A 20,314-nucleotide genomic window follows, 5' to 3' on the forward strand; every position below is an offset into this window, starting at 1 on the left:
TTTAACGGCAGCTGGCATCCTTGTACATGCAGTGCTGCCATCTTCTGTTTCAGTCCGTTATTACACTCTTAAGTCCCACTACTTATTCCTGCCTCTTTTGTGATCTTACAAATCTTCAAACGACGCGTCGAATATTAAATCAGTCGTCGGCGATTTTGATAGTCGACGTAGTCGTGACTAGTCGACTAATCGTGGCAGCCCTAGTTACTATGCTCACATTCAGTCATATCTATGCAAGTTCACATGTTAACACAAAGCCGAGGCAATATATACACTCCAAGACGCTAGCCTGTTTTAATCAGTATAGTTTGGACTAAGTACAACACCTCTTTTGCACAGACCAGTAGGAAAATGTACCGCCTCTGAGCTTTTGTGTGTGTGTGTGTGTGTGTGTGTGTGTGTGTGTGAGAGAAGCTGGGGGATCTGTCTGTCTGACCCAGTGACCAGCTGACAATCACAGATTAGTATTTAGATTTAAGGAGTTGGTGTGATTATTGTCAGGGCAGACAGGGGAGTAAAAGTGACAGTCAGTGATGATTACAAATACACTGTATGTGACTCTTTTTTTAAAATCCAAACCAATGCTGAAATTTCACTGATTTCAAGAAACAAACTGTCCAACAGTTGTCATTCATTGTGTATTATTATTTTTTCCTACCAAAGTTTCTCATTTGAAAGCCAAGATGTGCAAATTATTTTCATGGAGAAGCTTCAGACACAAAAACCCACTCAAATTTGTTTCAATAAGTCAAAAACAGACCCTACACTTAAAAAAAAATACATAGAACAGAATAAAAAAAACCCAGATAAACACTGAAAGTCTCGAACAATCAAAAAAAGAGAGGTTTTACTTGTTTTACAAAAAAGGGAGGAGAGAGATAGAAGCGGAGATTTTACAGTAAAGATGAACTCAGACAGTGTGAGAGATGGCGAGGGGAAAAAATGTTACCTTTAAAAATAGCGAGAAAAAAGGAACATGGAGGAAGAAGGGGAAGAGAGCTGGCAGGCAGGGACATTAACAGGATTAGTGAGGGGGAGTTTCCTCAAACTGGCAACCCACCAGGCACACTGTCAACACATATACATACACATGCACACTCACACTCATCATCATCATCAAATGCAACAACAAACCCCCCACTACTGACCCACATCTTTCTCTGCTGTCGGCATATCACTAAACTGTGAGGCCAAGTGTGTGTGTGTGTGTGTGTGTGTGTGTGTGTGTGTGTGTGTGTGTGTGTGTGTGTGTGTGTGTGTGTGTGTGTGTGTGTGGCCACTGGCAGGGCTGCAGGGGATGGCATGCTTACAAAACAGCACCCACTCCCACCAAAACCCTGGCACACTGACACACAGACATGATTCCTGGCATTGTAGAAATGTTAGGTTATGAAGCCTTCAAATTCAAAATACTACAACTGCAGGGAGCGTCCAGGGAGGGGCTCTGTCCCTCACAGAAAACTGATTTCCTTAGTTAGCATCATTAGCTTAATGATGCCGTTTTCAGCTTGGAAAAAGTGCTGCTTTTAGTTGGTACAGCATGTTAATTCTCCGGGGTACCCTTCATAACTCCTCCTTCAGACATTCAAAGCTTTCCTAAATAATTTAATTGCCCAGACACTGATTGGCTGGCACGCCACAAAAAACCCACCAACTCGACAATCCTGTCTGTCAAAGTCTGCACAGAGGCGAAAAAATGAAACACTCTCTTAGCATCAACCTCAAACGAGGAAAAGATGAAGCCCACAGACATTACAACAACAACACTAGTCAGAAATAAAGAATCATTAATATAACTCTAGCATCCACAAACATCACAAACGCCTCACCTACTGTAACACTTGGACAGGTGAGAGAGCCAAACAGTCAAGTTTATATCCAAGCAGACTTTACGTTATGTGACTTAATGCTACAAGCTCTTTATCAGACGGGATGTGGATTTATTTTATTTCATGCATGTGTGTGCGTATGTGTTTGAGCATATGTGAACGCTTATTTATGTATGCTGGGATGTGCTTCATGATGAATTAGGATAAGCCTGAAGCAGAGGGGTATGGAAAGTGTGTGCGCTCATCACAGTGAACTGGTTATTGATATGGATGTGTGTGTATGTGTCTGGATGACAGTATGATGCCAAGAGGATTTAAGTGGGAGATAGAGAGAGGTGTGTGTGTGTTGGTTTTGGGGGTGAATCTGGCCTACATTTGGAGGGATGAGAGAGTTCCTCTTTATTTATTCAAAGCGTCTGTCAGGACAGACCAAAACTGTACATCTCTGATTTAGAAAGACACAAGGTGGTCTCATTTTGTTTTAAAGCTGGGATGCAATTTCATTTTTTTATTATGCAGTACACATTTTTAAAATTTCACGAAAATTTAATTGGATCACAATAGGTCACACTTCACTGAATGACTTTTTCAGGGTCCCTATCCCAACTGTCTTGGGGCGAGAGGCAGGGTACACCCTGGACAGGTTGCCAGTATGTCGCAGGGCTAACACATAGAGACAACCATTTGCACTCACATTCACACCTATATTAACCCTATCCCCACTAACTGCACGTCTTTTGACTGTGAGAAGAAGCCGGAGTACCCGAGAACATGCAAACTCCAAACAGGAAGACCCCGGCCTGATGGTGGAATTGAACTAAGGATCTTCTTGCTGTGAGGCAACAGTGCAATCCATTGTGCCACCACTCCACTGAATATGTTAATTTTCTTTTTATAAACTAGAGTGCTATATGGACTGTGGCACCATATAACAGACTACAAACTGCAGAAGGTGTCAGATCTACATGAACAAAAAGCAGAACTGCACTGGTGTCCAAATAATCGTCTGAAAGGGGACCACGCATGCTTCACCTCGTTTTCTCTCGTATACACTCTCTGGACGCTTCATACCAGGTTGCACCTTCATAACTGTCTTAATTCTTTGTGCCATGGATTCAACAAGGTGCTAGAGACATTAGTCCTCCCACATTCTGTTCCATATTGACATGACAGTATCACCGTTTCAGCAGATTTGTGAACCGCACATTAATGATGTAAATGGCCTGTAAATGGCCTGTATTTATATAGCGCTTTACTAGTCCCTAAGGACCCCAAAGCGCTTTACATATCCAGTCATCCACCCATTCACATACACATTCACACACTGTGAACATTAATGATGTGAATCTCTCATCTGCTTCAGCGTAGAGCGTTTTCAGAGATGATCTTCTGCATACTTTGGGTGTAACGAGTGGTCATTTGACTTATTGTTGTTTTCCTATCAGCTTGAACCAGTCTTTCCATTCCTCTTTAACCTCAGGGACAATTAACAGAACAATATTTAACATTTCTAAAAGCATTTTTTGCTCAGAGAACTGCTGCTCACTGGATATTTCGCTTCTTTTTTCTCTGTAAAGGTTTACTAGTGTAAATCCCAGCAGCTGCACCAATCATAACACATTCAAAAATCACTTAATTCACCTTTTTCTCCCTTTCTGCTGTTCTGTTTGAACTTCAGCAGGTCATCTTGACCATGTCTGCATGTCAAAATGAACTACGTTACCATCTGATTGGCTTATTAGGTATTTGCATTAACACTGAATTGAACAGGTGTACCTAACAAAGTAGTTCATGCGTGTATCTTTCTTCTTCTTTTGTCCCTGGTTGACGGTTGGCAGGGGGTGCCGTACGGTTTCCATCCCAGTCAACTATGCACTTCCAGGCCTTGCAATCTCTGGACTTGACCTTTGCTTGCTTGAGGGTTAGACGTCGTTGTTTAAGATTGTTTTCAATTTGCTTGATCCAACTCTTCTTGGGCATGCCATGCTTGATTCTCCAGTGGGCGAGGTGCTGCTGCAGAGTAGGGCGATATAGCAAGCGACGGCTGCTCATGCGGCAGACGTGGTCAAACCATTGCAATCATTGCTTTTCCATCACCTCTTCTATTGAGGGCTCCTGGTGACATTGACTACGTATTGCACTGTTGCTGAGACGATCGCGGAGGGACACTTGGAGAATCTAACGCAAACACGCATTTGGAAGACCTCGAGCTTGTTGAGGTCGTGGTAGAGGATGACCCAGATCTCGGATCCATAGAGAAGAATGGGCAATACCAGTGTGCGGCACCAGCGGATTTGGTGATGAAGGTTACGTCTGTCTACTTCCAGAGGCACCATCGGAGGAAGACGAATGCCACCATCGCTTGACTGATTCTTCATGTGTGTGCTGCCCCAGGGTTGTAGGTCCTATTAAACATAGTCAGCATTTCTAATAATAAGATTAGAGTATGTACAAGTAGATCCTGTAAGCCAAAAGGTCAGACTCAGTGAGAGCAGAAAACATAAAAAAAGACAAAAAAATATATAAGACACCCCCTTTAACTGGTCCAGAGGAGACCATTAAGAATAGGGGCACCAGGCTCATCTGTAACTGTCAGGTTATGTTATTGCTCTTCAATACAAAAAGCTTGCTGTAAGTGAGCTGGATGAGGTGTGATTAGTCAATGTGAAGCTAAACAAACTAAATACAAAAGAAGCAGTTTCTCTCAGCTGACCACTGGTATAAAACCAGAACTGAGCATATCCCTAAGCATAACAATGACACTATAGCAGAGTGATGATTTAGTGAGCTCACAATAATTAACACACAGACAGACACAGTTTATACGTGTAATCACACGGTGCACTGTGCAGCAGAGAACAGAAGGAAGTGACCTTCAGATTGCAAAAGGCCTGAGGAAGGAAATTTGTTCCCTTCCAAGGTTATCTAGTGAGACCGCTCAGAGGGGCACACTATCCAACAAGAATGCAGGTGGGGACGTCCTGATGCAGACGAGTGGTTCAAATAATTAGGTATTTTCCTTGGACCTTCCCATGTCATGACTGCTGGGGTGGGGGTGTAAGTGTTACTCCAGGACACCACACAGCAAGACAGTGTTTCACCTGCAGCAAATGTGGACCATTAGTACATTGCACTTCTCTGGAATTTCTTTAGCGGAAGATTTTAAAAGAGCAGCAAAAGCTTTAAAAAAAAATCATTCTGTTTTGCTGTACATGTCTAAATGTTAACATTAACATCTGCAACCGCCATTCATGAATCAGTGAAGGGTGGTAGCTAACCCTGCCAAACCTGAGGTAATAAATCCATGTGCTGAAGGAGGAGAAGCAGGTTTACATGAGCTGACTGAGGCTGGTCTCTGGTCTGTCAGTGTGTTTGTATTTTCAGCTCCACAGAGCAGCTTCAGAGACACGTCTGATCTGTGCAGCGCGCAGCAGCAGATGACAAACACTGATAGAAGAAAGCCTCAAAAGATCTAATTCAGTCACAGGCGCACAAGATGTGACCACACACATGCTGCACTGCCGTAATCGCAAGCACATAGTAGACTACAGGACAAAACGTGAACATGAAAGAAGAAGAGGGGAAAAATGCTTAAAACATGATGTAATGTATGACATCAGTGTCAAGCAATGTGTAAAGCGATGATACAGCCTCAAGTCAAATCCTGGCTTACGGGTAAGTGTCAGGTATCAAAAGCAAAAACCTTTTCCTTATATGCTCAGTGATCGAGTGTCCCACAAGTCATGCCCTCCTGATCCTTCCTAATCCTTTCTGTTAGAGCCGTAACTAATGGTTACTTAAAATATTTTCCCACCATTAATGAAATAATTGTTTGATCTGTGAAATATTAACCTGTCACAGACTCCCAGAGTCTTTGACTGGGAAGTTCTGACCTTAATGTTATAACACAAGAGGGCCTTGATACCAAAGACCACCTTAAAACAGAGGGGCTACAGTGTATCGCATGATTTCAACTAAACCGAGTTCAATGACTTTTGCTTAAGCAACATTGTAAGTCACTGTCACTGGTGTTCTGAATAATGCAACTGCACATCGAAGGCTTTCCTCATATCATCCAGATAACCAGTCTGTCGCAGGGCCTTTTAATAACCAATCAATGCTAAATTAAAGAGCAAAGCATTGCTAGTCTCTTCCTCAGAGCGATGATATTAGTGGACACCCAAAGCCGAGGTATCATACACAAAGTGGAAAAAGTATATTTCAATTTCGTTATCAGTAAATGTCCAAAAGGCCGCTCACAGGAAGCGCAGCACATGTGGGCCACAAAAGGACTGTGTTAGTTTACAGAAGTTAGCATTTAGCTCCAATGATAGCCTCTCAGAGCTGCCAGCAAGTATGTGACCCTCCAGTGTTATTGTTAAATTTATGTTTGCTGTGTTTTACTTCACTAGGAGAACAAAAAAAAAAATCAGCATTGCATTAGGCAGCCATAAAGTAATAATTATATAAGTCCAGCTGTAGCTGCAGCTACGCTTTACAGTTGTGGTGAGGGGGTGGGGAGATACTGGGCTTCCTTAACAGGAAAAGCTCCAAGGCACTGCCTCCTGAACACAATGTAGTGGGGAGCAGTTACTTCCCTCCTCTGTGCTGGTGAGAAAACCAGCATCTCCACCCTCATTTCCCCGCCTTACAGTATCATTATCACAACTCCACCCATCTTCAGGTTAGCTTTTGCTCCACTGACTAAGAGCAAAGCTAGTGCAAAGACACTTACAGCTCTGCAAGGTCTGCAAGCCTCTGGACATCTTTGTCATTAACTACACTTACAATAATAAAATAAAACACAGACATACAGTTCACCATTATCATCACTATTAATGAGTAATTAATTGATAATAGTGACATTGCCACGGCTACTACAGTAGACAAACAACTTTGTAAAATAGGTGGGAAAAAAGAGATTGTAAAATTGAGTAACCTAGAACAGTAGGTCCTTGGTGGCAAACCTGAGAGATAATAAGACATTATGTTTATTCTATTCTTTATCTTATATTAAAAAAGCTGATGTATCCAGAAGTGATCTATCAATTTTCCTATCCACTTCTACATTTGTCTGGAGTATAACATATAATGTTCATAATGGAGTAAGAAATTAGTCACCAGGAACATCCCTAGTTTGGGCAGATCTAACTTCAATGTTAGCTTGACCTCATTTTAGAACTTTGTCTGAGTTTGCTGTCTTTTGTACAATTACACAGAATTTCTCAGAGATGATGTAATATGTGACATCAGTGTGACAGTTTCGATGTGTAAAAAGATGTCACAGCCTGAAGTTATATCCTTACTCATAGGTAGGTGTCAGGTGTGCTCAGGGATCAAGTGTTCCATATGTCATGGCCTCCTCTGATGAGATCCTTCCTAAACCGCTGTTAGTTGTAACTAAGACATTATTACTTCATCAGGAATCTTTTTTCCACCATTAATGAAGTTGTTGTTTTTTCATAGAAGTGCTTTTTTCTATGTCTCAGTGTTTTTGCCCAATATTCTCTCACAAACACACACACACGTATTCAGGCAAGGCATCAAGCCACTGTCTTTCCTTTAACTTAGTAAACACGACAGTGTTTCCCCTCAGGCACGATCTGATATCGTCGTGTTGGTGTTGTTCCCAGATCATCATACTAAATGTTGTTCCAGTTGCAAGTGACCAATCAGAATGTTGTGATGTCAGACTTTTGCGACTTCGGGAAAAACCGCCGTAAAAAAAAACTGTACTTAAGCTGCGAGAAACCGCCTCTGTCCGCCGATCAACGGACCCTGACCCTAACCCTTTAATAAACGGTAAGCAGAATTGATATAGTCCTTGCAACACTGGAATTTCATAAATGCACGAATGGCTTGGCGCGCAAAAGAATAACTTCACAACAATGTGATTGGTCACTTGCAATGTTGAACCTGGAACAAGATTTTCATGATGACCTGGGAACAACACGACGATATCAGATCATCCTTCCCCTCAGAATTAACCTACATTCGTGGTGGTAGTATGGAGGCATGCTAAGATATGTAAGCAGACTCTGTGAACACAGCGTAGCAGCATGAGAAAAGGCTCAGCACTTGCTGCTGGCTGATGTTAGACGGATGTTAAACTTTCATGCAGTGGTTCTCCAGATGAGAACAATGACCACAAGACAAGAGACTCAACACAGCTGAATGACACTGAAGACTGGCAGCAGCTGAACTTTCAGAGTAAGAGAAGGGAAGGTTGCAGTAGCTGATGGATCACATCACCATTTTGGATGGATGATTTAAAAAAAACTTGATAAATATTCTGAGGAGCTGTCAATATATCAGGTGAAACCAGTTTCCAAAAATCTTGCCCATCCATGCGCTGATCCAAGCTGACAGAACCTGGACTCGGTCCTGTTAGATTGCACTTTCCATCTCAGTCCACTGAGCTCTTTTCTGATGTCCCTGAGCTCCTCACTCTCTCCGACTGGCGTCTCTGTAGCTCTTCATTTCTCAGAGAGAAAACCATTAAATGCTCCATTAAGTGCTTCTTTAACTGCCTCATTCTATATGCATGAGCCGCTGGTCCTCCCTCTCAGAGTCCTCTGAGAACAAATCAATAGGAGGCGGCTGAAGGTGAAGCTCACAGTGAGGGGTAATGTTAAGGCATCTAATCACAAGGAAGGAAAGCATGCACTTCTGTCTTTTGGTTCCCTAAATTGTTAAAATGTGTTAATTAAAATTGTGCCTTTTGACACTTTCAAAAGACCACTCTGCTGTGGTTACTCTGTCCTCCAAATATAAAAGTGTTTGAGGATCTGAGGGTGTGTGTTTCCGTCACAGCTGTCACTACGTTCAGGTGTGGCGCGAACACTGAGCAGACAGTGCCTCCTCTAACCCCACATCCCAACACATTCCTGGAAATCCAACGCTTCCTGAAAGGGAAGGAACAGCACTGAGGTATAGGAAGTGAGGGTGGTAATGTCATGGGGGATAAATCATGCCTCAGGCACACATTATGCATCCATCTACACACATTAAACACACACAGACACACACACAGCTGCATCCTTCAAACCTTTATTGCACTCTTTCTGTATCATTAATGACTTCTATAATATTGTAAACCACTATCGGGCCAACATGGCAGCTTGTTGGTCTATTGACTGGTAAAATATTGCATAGTCAGATCAATAAGCAAGTTGCCCACAAATTATACAAGGACCCCACATCATTGTTTACAGTTTCTATGAGAAAAAGAAAAAAAATATTGTTTTCTTCAGAAAAAAAGAAAAATCACCATGAGAGTAAACTGCGGGAAGAGCGATCGAGTAAACCTGTCCTCCCTGCGACAATGGCAAATGGCTCTTTGGTCAGGTCGGAGGGCCCTTTAGAGTTTTGCTTACAGACCCGGGGTCAGGACCCGTTCTGCGTTACATCTGGTATCTGGTGAAATAAATAGACCTGACTATAAGTACACGTCGTGTTGACAGATTTCTTCAACAAATATGGAAAACATACTTAAATTGGAAAGAAAAAAAAATTCCCTGTAAATAATTTCAGCATCTAAGACCTCTGCAAACCCCGGACTGCTGTTTTACTGTATTCATTTTCTTTTCCCCCAGTCACTCTGCATCTGCTCCTATTCCAGCTGACATTATAGCGATAGGCGGGTACACCCTGAACGTCACCAGTTCAGTGACAGCGCTTCTCACGCAGCAGTTTTAGGATAAAAAATACAATCGTGGCTTAAAGTTTGGGCAGTTGCACCACTACAAACTTCTCAAATTCCTCCTCAAAGAAAAGTCTAAAGTAAAGAAATATTAGTAGAAATAAATAAACTGCATTCATATAGCAACAGAAAACAAGCATTTATTAACTGTGTATTGTGCAGCTAATTTTCCAAAAGCATCTTGCTGCAAATAGTGAATGTCCCAACTAAAATTTGATCTACATAATTTAAAGGCATGATTTCAGTTGGGTTGGCTATTAAACAAAAAATGAAAAAAAAAAACTATTATCATTATTATTATTATTGTAGTCACTTTTGATTGGTAACTTGGTCTGTGCTCTGGGACTTCCTCCACCTTTCATGTACACACTTGGAAAGTAACCACAGTGCAATAAAAAATGCTGAGATATGGCAATCCAACCTGCTGATGGTCAGAGAATGTCTCACTCCGTTAGGGTTGATGGTCAACAAAAAAAACTGCCTATTAACAGAATAAATCGCAGATATACTGATGAACATGCTTCTATGTGCAAATGCATTTAAGTACAAGTGGAGAACAATTTGAACTTTTTAACTCCATATAAAAATTTGCACAGTACACCTGACAAACGCAGGGAGGTTGTTGCTGTCAGTTTACACACATATTGTAAAGCTCTTTGTGTGCGTGCCTGTGTGTTCGTGTCTGTCCACTAAAAAAAACTGCCAAACACTGCAGAAATGTGTATTGTCTAGAGCTGGGTATGTGGTGGGAAGCACATGCTCACACACATAAAACCCACAGCAGACAGGCAGAGCATTAATACCAAAAAGCTCATCAGTGTGTCCACTGTAGGACAGTAACACAACCACACAGCAGCACAGAGACAGCTACAGTGTTTTTCTGCATCTATGTAGTAATATGAGGAGAAGATGATTAATTGATGAAGAAATTAACTGAATAATTCATAGCCCCATCATACATTGTACACCTCTGATTCAAGCCTTCCAGATATAAACATGTTTGTATATTAGTGATACATTTATTACAAAACGAGCGCTCCATAGCCGAGGACCATTTAGACACCGGTGTTGAAGGAATACCTCCAGGTCCCTTTTTCAGTGAGGTACAGGGCTTATGAGTAAGTCAACATTTTTTACACTTAACCGTGGAGCTGGATCCTGATGACCCTCTGCTGATTGTTTCCTCCATGCCATGTTAGCTCTCGGGCTAGATATCAGTGCACGGCTGCTGACAAGTAGAGCAGCCAACAAAGAACATGAAACTGAATTGAACTGATCACCTTATACATTAGCCCATCACTAGAGGACTAATTATCGTTATTGTCACTAGAAGGTACAGGACGTACAACTCGGTGAATCTAAGTGTTAATATTTTAATTGATTGCCAAGGTCATTAAATTGTCACATGTTATGTGGCCGTGGCCATCTGCCACCAGATGATGCTGCAGCTCTGATACTGTTGTAGAAAACAGTCATAACTTTAAGCCTATTATTATTAGTTATTGAGAAGGCAAAATAATTAGATCGTGGATCTTTTGTGGGAATGCATGCTGGAGATTATGTCATGCTAACTGAGTTAGAATAGCAGAGTGGATGTGTTAAAAAGGAGGGTGATGTTTGAAATCATTGTTCTTCCTGTTAACCATGGTTATCTGCAAGGAAACACATGCAGCTATCATCGCGGTGCATAAATAGGGCTTCACAGGCAAGGATGTTGTTGCTACTAAGATTGCACGTAAATCTACCATTATCGGATCATCAAGAACTTCAGGGGTAAAGATTCAGTTGTTGTGAAGAAGGCTTCAGGGTGCCCAAGAAAGTCAAGAAGCACCAGGACTGGCTCCTAAAGATGATTCAGCTGCGGGATCTGAGTGCCACCAGTGCAGAGCTTGCTCAGGACTGGCAGCAGGCAGGTGTGAGTGCATCTGCATGCACAGTGAGGCCGAGACTTCTGGAAGATGGCCTGGTGTCAAGAAGAGCAGCAAAGAAGCCACTTCTCTTCAACAAACAAACAAAAAGAAAAACATCAGGGACAGACTGATATTCTGTAAAAAAAGTACAGCGAGTGGACTGCTGAGGACAGGCGTAAAGTCATTTTTTCTGATAAAGATGTTTGGAGCATCTGGAAAAAAGGATGTCTGGGGAAAAAAAGGTGAGCGCTACCATCAGCCCTGTCTCATGCCAACAGTAAAGCATCCTGGGACTATTCATGTGTGGGGCCGCTTTCCCACAATTTTGCCAAAGAACACAGCTATGAATAAAGAATGGTACCAAAACATCCTCCGACAGCAACTTCTTCCAACCATCCAAGAACAGTTTGGTAAGGAACAATGGTTCAGCACGATGGAGCACCGTGCCATAATGCCAAAGTGATAACTAAGTAGCTTAGGAAAAAAAACATTGAAATTTTGGGTCCATAGCCAGGAAACTCCCCAGACCTTAAGCCAATTGAGAACTTGTGGCCAATCCTCAAGAGGCAGATGGACAAACAACAACCCACTAATTCTGACAAACTCCAAACTTTGATTATGGAAGAATGGGTTGCCATCAGCCAAGATTTGGCCCAGAAGTTGATTGACAGCATCTCAGGGCCAACTGTTCTTGAAAAAGAAGGGCCAACACTGCAAATATTGACTCTTCACATAAACAGACTTTGTGAAAACTAATATTCATGCCATTCTCACAACTGTACAGTGGTGACCAGAAAGAATCAGTTTTATTACTGAAAAAAATCATCTCCCTACTCTCTTCCTCTTTCCTGGAATCATCTTTAAACAGAAATCCCCTTCAAGTTCTCAGATTTTTCCCAAACACTTTCACCCTGAGTGCTAGAACTTTTATATATAGCAATTATATCAGGAACGGTACAAAAGAGGATTTGTAAGCGCATAAAATGAAAGCAAAATCAGTTACGTGTTATTGCTGTGGATGATTGCGATTTAAAAAATAAATAAATAAAATCTGCGGTTAAAATTTTGTCATTCCTCAGAACTAAACATTATGTCATTCTGTTTATCTTTTAACTGTCTGGCAGTTAAGGGATGTTTAACACCCCAAACACACAAACAGACACACACACACACGGTTTGGTAGTTGCTGTTGATCCCACCACATTTGAAAGCAGACTGACTGGTTGGTTTGGTTTGAAAATCACCTTCCTTCACCTTTCAGTTCCTGGACACAAGTGATATAATCTACCCTAAAATAAATACCTGCAACCACACATATGCAGCCCCTCCCTGAGCATGTCATATTAATAAATCTTATCTCACGTTCAATTAGATATACCACATTTTACCCTGTTAACAATCAACATCAGCCTCTGATCATTCTCAGTGTTCTTTTTCTTTATAACTGTTTCAGTCCCTCTTCCTTGATCACAACCATGTGCAACATCTTCCACGAGGAAGCTTTTGAAAATGTGCCTTATACTTTTTCAGCACCATACAAAATTATAATGATGCTTTATGATGTGATGTTTCAAATCTCTTCTTCATCTGTGTGTTGTATGAATCAGGTGTGATTAAGTATTAAATAGAGGTTTGAGAACAGGCAGAAGCAGGCCCAAAACAGCAACTGCAGAAAGGAGTTAAACCCGCCATCTTTCTGTGTTTCTTCAGCCCGCCTTTCAGCGTGGTTCACCCGAGTGACTGTAAACACTCTAAAAGTAGCTCTTTTCCAACAAAAAGCCACCTCTTAGTTTGAGAGAAGCCATTAGTGGGAGGAGGCTGTAAGGAAAGCAGCTCCAGCTTGTGTTTCACTACAAGCCGAGACTTGCGCGGCTGCTGATATGAAACTAGGAGGAAGCACAGTGTGAGTCCTTGCACTTCTGTCGACTCTGACACACTGCTTCTGTGTGCACTTTAGCTGATTTATATAAATACGCGTGTGCATGTGTGCATTTAAAGACGAGTGCTTCCACAGCACGCTCGTCTGTCACAGTGACTCACTTTGTTCTGTCTCATCTCATTTCTTTTCATGGGAACTGATCACAGTTGCTGTGTGATCAGAGACGCCTCCATCTTCACTACAGAAAACTCAACAGGCCACTGTTTACTACTGTCACACCAGCATGTCGGTCATATCCACTCCAAAATGTCTACAGCAGGATTTTCAAGCTTCTTCGGTTCTTTTTCCCAGCGCCAGAGATACTTTGATACACCGATACGCTGACATGCAACCAAATGTTTATCATTTTTTATCCCTTTATCCCATGATCTTCGAGTATTGAGCCAGAATTTGCAGGAGGTACCAGTCAGTAAGGCCAATATTGGCTGATACAGATATTTTGAACCCACGTATCTTAATGCATGAAGCCCGTATCCTAAAACAGGGGTGTCATACATATGGCCTGGGGGGGGGGGGGGGGGTCAGAATCAGCCTGCCAAATGCTCCAATCTGGCCCCAGTGGACAGCTCTGGAAAATGTGATGAAATGTGATGAAAGGCATATGTTTGGACTAAGTTTTACAGCTTTTATCTATTGTATAATGAGCATCAGGACCTTTTCTCTTATTTTACATGTTTTGTTTCTTACAATTTAAAGCCAGAGAGTTGTGACAGTTCTTTCATTTCCTGCAGCAGCATTTCCTTATTGTGCAGAAAAAAACTGATATGTCCTGATGAGACTGGCCTTCTTTTTCCTCATATAAAGATAACTCAAGGATTAAATATGTAGTTCAACTTTTTTACACGGAAAGAAAGACTGTTTCTCATTTGGCCTATTTGCCAAATATTTGCTGTGACAACTCAACAAACTATTAAATAAACACTTATGACCTAACTATGTACATGAAATCATTAATCTCATTAATCTGACACCTCCTTCTGTTTCCTGAAGTGGTTAAGATAATGCACCTTAAAAGCTATTTTCGGCTAATCCCTCATTCATAGAGCCATCGCAGCAGGTAACGCTGAATGTTTGTTTTGGCAGACTTTCACACCAGATGCCCTTCCTGACACAACCCCAATGGGATTTCTGTCTCCTCCAGGATGGATCTGTAAGCCACTACATCAGGATGATGCACCTTGAGACCGTCATGGTAAGAAAGCATTAAATAAACTGGCATCAAATTAAAGAGAAAAAATAAACAGAGTGTTAGGAGTGTTAGGAGTAAGATGTTTTGCTACCACGTGCTGCCAGAACAGATTCAATGGCCCTTGACAGCAATTCTATAAATCTCTGGAACAACATTTTTGTACAACAACATCTTGTCACTTTAAAGGAAAATGCCTTCAGCGTCCTAACACATATTACACAAACATCTACAGCTTGCAAACTGTTAGGGCCCAGTTTTACCTGCTTTCTTTTTTTCTCTTGACTGACTCTTAGGGATAAGAGGCAGGACAAGCACCCTCTTAGATTTATAAGAAGGATTCTCTAAAGGTCATTTGGTATGTAAGTGACACAAAACATCCCAGATCACAAAGTCTTGTCCATGACCAGGAATCCCTAATATATACTGCAGGAACGCTGTTAAACTGTAGCACACAATCTTCACACTCTCATTTTACTGCCATCACTTCTATCGCTTGACTTCATACTGCTGCTGCGGTGTGCGTGTGTGTGCATGCATGCGTGGGTGGGTGGGTGTATGGTTCTGTAAACGTGAGCTCCGCAGCAGTTACGTAATCCACATTTCTTTTTTAGTGTACATAAACAAAGTTAGAGACCGAAGTGCAGCAAAGTAACGTCACTTGTCTTCACTGCAGCACAGCCAACCCATTTATTCACTTACTCTGAAGAGCAAAGACAGCCACAACTTAGTTTTTGTTGCCAACGGCATTAGCAGGCAACATTTAGAGCACGTGTCTAACCCAGTGTTTCTACTACTTTTAAAAGCTGAAAGATAAAATGCCTGCACAGTACAGCAAATCAGCTTAACCAGCATGCCCCCAAATCTAACCTTATGAATCCACATGATGTCAGAGCGAACACTGAAAACTTATGTGGATCAGGGCAGTAGGTCAGTGATGAAAACTTGACTGTTTGATAACCACAGAGACCTGCACCTTATATCCTATACTCCGTTTGACCTGGTATGTATCAATAAGAAAATGCCAATCATGAACCCCAGTATGGATAAAGGTAGTCCTGCTTCTGGCCATACTTATCAAGACTCACAATATAGGGCTTTGGAGCGTGATGTCACGGGAGCTGGGCCACGCCCCCTCCCACCATGACAGTAGGCCAAAGAAAGTACACGGAAGCGTCAGCTATGGTTCGTACGTGCTGCGTTGTCGGTTGCAACGTTAGATCACACGATAGGGAAGGCAAGAAGCTGGAAAATGGGCTCACTTTTAATCGTTTCCCCTCCTGGAGGCAAGGGGAGGGATTTCATGTATCCGATATTACTAAACGAAGATGTCAGGCTTGGATTGCAGCGGTCAGATGAGCGGATATCGAGTTCTCTGCCATCCCCAATTTTTTGTTGGTTTGCTCGCAGCATTTTCTTTCCGGTGAGTCCTAAATAAATTCATATCTCTCTTAATAGGCTTTTAGTGTATTTCGAATGCGCTGAGGTCATAGATAATTAGATAAAACATCGTAATGTGTGATGCTATAGAATCACGTCATGTTGACGGAGTTATTTGGCATTATTGCAGGCATATGAAATATGAAACAGAAAAGAAAAGTATGTTTATTTTTTTTATTCAAGATCTGTTCACCTGTAATTAGCAAGTACATACACATGAAATGCAAACTATTTACATGGCAACGCACAGCTGGCAAGCTGGCTGTATCTTGGTCATATGGTCAACGTACTCACAACGTGGAGGCTTAAAAACGGCCAAATCTTGTACCCAACTAGAACTAGATGTGTGTCTCCAGGAATTTATAATTCCGAAAAAGATTGGCCGTGTATGCGCTGACTCCACAGACAGGGTAAGCGAAGATATCGGGATAGGACAACGGCGGTAGGCTGTCTGGGTTTCCACTCCACTGCCTTATTTCATACGGGTCCACACGCTATTTTTTCCAAGTACCATCTCTTGGCGTCTGGGCGCAACGGTCACGATACAGCCCTTTGTCTTTTGCGTTGATTTTAAGCAAGGTTCTGGCAGTCCCGCTTCCAACACAGTGTGTTTGTTTTGATTTGTGGCCTTCTGACATGGCGCCGCAATCCCATAATGCACTGCGGCGTGACGTCAACTCCAAAGCCCTATACACCAAGATCATAGACTGTATTTAGAAGACGGATGCAGCCACCAGCAGCCATCAGCCATTGGTTTAGGACCTTACACTGAAAGCTCAATGTTAGCATTTTGGCTGCTACCATGTTATTTATTTATTTTTAAGTCCTAAGTGATCACATATGAAAAAGAGAGTGGAGCGCTACTTCATAAGCTAACTGCTTCTATAGCCTGTACACATATATTGCAAAGATACAGAACACTGCTAGTTAGTTCTACATAACATATTAAACCCACACTATAATTTTATTCACAAAGACTGAGGCACAAACTTCTGAAAAGCCTGTTTCACTTAGCAAGTCATATTATTGTCCTTTAATGCAGCCACAGAGCCAAATTTAAGCCTTACCAGCACACAGACAGGAAGCTATTACATATATGTACATATATGTACATATGTTGTACAGAAGTTCATTAAAATTGCCCTCGACTCCTTTATTCTCTGACCAGAGTAAACACTTTCCTGATGAGTTTATGGGCTTGGTTGTTGATTTTGGATCATACTGAATAAAGTTCAAGTTTAAATCCAAATTATTATCATTTTTAGAGTCATAAATCAGGATTATTTAGGGCATAGGTGTCAAACTCTGGCCCGTGGGCCACATTTGGCCTGCAGTGTAATTACATTTGGCCCGCGAAGCCATACCAAATTATTATTAGAGCTGGCCTACTGATATTACACAGCTAATATATATATCGTTTAGTATTAAGCCTTGCTTGTTCCATATTCAGTTTTTCAGCAAAACTTGTTTGAGTCCATAAGAAAAGATTCATTCTTATATCTGGAGGAAGATTTTTTTTTCAATAAATTTTTTTTTTTTTCAATAAATATTAATGTTAGCCCGCAACATTGTTCCAGTTTTGAATTTTGGCCCACTGTGTATTTGAGTTTGACACCCCTGATTTAGGGTATGCTAATTAGCTAGTTATTTATGAATCACAAGACATCACCCTAGGTGTATGCATAGTTCTTTCACAGTCAGCTCCACCCCTTTGTCCTTGTCTAGTATCAAAACATGACAACAATAACAAAAAACTCAGCTCAGGACTTCATAATCAGTCTTCAGTAAGCAACTGAGGGTTGCATGGTGGCTACATCCATCTTTTACCTACAGTCTATGACATGGATAGGTAACTGGTCTGTTAGAGCGCAAACACATTTAAACTCATGACTCCTATATCAAGCCTTCTTTGTAACAAAGAACCCTCATATAAAACAACATCTGCTTTTCTTAAAGACCCTTTCCTTCAGCTTTTACAGCGCAAAAATACATCTTTTTTTTATTGTTTACCTTTATGTTAGAAAACTTCACACACATAACATTTTGTGTTCTGGTAATTAACGTGATAGGGGATTGGGTTGGAAAGAAAATAGCTATGTTGTGCCTAAAACAGCACAGACTGAGTGTGTCGGGGTTCAGCCAACTCTCCATGCCTGTTTACATCTTGTAATGGATTAAAAGGAAGTAGTGGGGATTTCCACTGAACAGTCGGATCAGTGATAAATGCTCCAGTGCCCACTTTCACTATAGCCCTCCATAAACACAGGGCTTCAGTCATTTGGAAACTTGAAACTTTTCCTATGACTGTTCTCTCAATAATGAACAAATCTCAGGTCACAATGAGGCCAGTCAGGAGGCTAAACACAACTCAGTGGAGGGGTTAAAGTCAACTGTGCATCCGGTTCAGGTGAAGCCAAAGTTCCAACTTGCAAACACCACCAGGGCTGAGGGCTCGGCACACCACCCGTGCAGCTTCGTGAGCAAACGCTCAGTTAGTCCTCGTGGATAACGGAAATGCCAATGTTGTAAATAACGTCCAGCGGTTACTTAAAGGAGTCTCCACGCCGCCGTGACGCGTTTATAGCGGGGAGCAGTTACCGCCCAGCACCGGTGTGCCCCCCCTTCTTAAAAGCTAACCGGGATGGGCTGTTGGGGGGGTGCAATACACCAAAGAACAACCTACCTGCTTCCACCGTGTCCGACAGGTCGTGGTTGGCTGCTGTCCGGGGAAACTCCTTCAGTTTTCGGCAGCTGAGGTTGAGGACGCCGCTGGCCGCCGCCTCCTCCAGCGCCCGCTCCAAGCCCCGGTTGGGAGGCAGGTTGGCGCTGCCGATGTGAGCCTGGACTAACGGAGAAGAACCCAGAGGGGGGCGAGCCGACTCCGGTCCCAACGTCGCCATAATTTTCCGCCTCTCCGCTGCGCGTGTCCGTGTATCGGTTATGTCCGAGAGAGCGCGCGGGGTTGGCTACGTTCAGGTAAACAGCGGGACACTGACTTCACAGACGTCCGTGGCCGTGCCGCGCGTTCTGAGTTCGTGATTGTCGCCGCCGCGTCTGCCTGGAGGTCTGCGCGTGTCGTCAAGCGTCTCAGTTGGACGGTGCGACATCCGGGGAACAAATTTCAAAATTGTACACCGACCAGGCCAATGTTACGGTGGAATGAAATAATAAATACGAAGCCGTTTCGGGTATAATTTAGATATTCATTTTTTAAATTTCAAATTAAATATTTCAGACACAAATGTAAAGGTCTTACCATTGAAATGTGGTTATAAATCCAGATACGAGGGGGAATTAATATACCATGATTGCAAATGTATAAGTAAAGCACTGTTAATGCAATTGTGTAAGTGGTTATGTGGCCTCAACTCTGTTCTTATAATCTATTATATAAAGATGACTGACGATATTCTACTGCGCTACGATTTTTATTTTGAAAACAGTGTTTCCGGTCTCACGCCGCATTTCTTCTTTCTTTTTTTTCACTCAGTGCGGCTGCGCACTAGCCTTTTGCGGCCCGTGAAAGGCAGTGAAAATGAAAGTGGGGCTGAAATTTAATGAACAGTGACCTCTGCTGGACAAAAGCGACAAACAACACATTTCGCGCACTGAAGCTTTCTCATAGAGTTTAATCTCTGTTATATCTGTTATAGTTAGTTATCTCAGAAATTTTCATTTTGTTTTAAAACACAAGGTTTAAAGACTAAAGGGCTGGGTGTCCTATTTTGCAGTTAGGCCTGTGCTTAAGTTATGGTGGTTTCCTTTTGACTAAAGTGGCTGCTGAGACCAAGATATCCAGGTCACACCAGTTACCTTTAGCAAGGATATAAGAATAAGTAACTACTAACAATGCAGTGAAAAGTGTATAGAAGATTGTAACTACAGTTCTCTTGTAATGTAAGTTCTCTCTGTGTAAGTTTTAGATTTAACAATTGGTACAAACCTTCACAATTTTTTCTTCATTTTTAATGTCATATTTACACTATCTGCAACACCACCGCTGCAGTTTATGAGCAGTAATGTCACCAGTTCCAAATGAACAATAAATGAACCATAAATATACATTTGATCAAATTTTATTGTTTGAGATTAAAGCACCGGAAAGCAGCTCTATGAGAGGAGAGAAACTGATTCGTGCTGCAGGCCAAAAACCCTTATTTACAACCATCCTGTGTACATGAAGCGTGTGTGTGTGTGTGTGTGTGTGTGTGTGTGTGTGTGTGTGTGTGTGTGTGTGTGTGTGTGTGTGTGTGTGTGTGTGTGTGCATGAGTGATAATGAGAGAGTCCCACCGGGAATCAGAAGGAAG

At 42.0% G+C, this 20,314-nt stretch overlaps 1 protein-coding gene across 2 annotated transcripts in view; it reads right to left on the reverse strand.

The window, feature by feature from the left end:
* Positions 1–19,091, reverse strand: part of lrch1 (leucine-rich repeats and calponin homology (CH) domain containing 1) — a 97,919-nt gene extending 78,828 nt beyond the window's left edge. For both annotated transcript variants that reach the window (XM_085374613.1, XM_085374612.1), the window contains exon 1: positions 18,690–19,091. In XM_085374613.1, the coding sequence (XP_085230739.1) occupies positions 18,690–18,906 (217 nt within the window). In that variant the 5' untranslated portion in view covers positions 18,907–19,091. The remainder of the gene's footprint in view (positions 1–18,689) is intronic.
* Positions 19,092–20,314: the final 1,223 nt, after the last annotated feature.

Source organism: Diplotaxodon limnothrissa, linkage group LG16, assembly GCF_057381915.1.
Source record: "Diplotaxodon limnothrissa isolate DT_005_m linkage group LG16, D_limnothrissa_male_GT1.1, whole genome shotgun sequence".
NCBI classification, from domain to species: Eukaryota; Metazoa; Chordata; class Actinopteri; order Cichliformes; family Cichlidae; genus Diplotaxodon; species Diplotaxodon limnothrissa.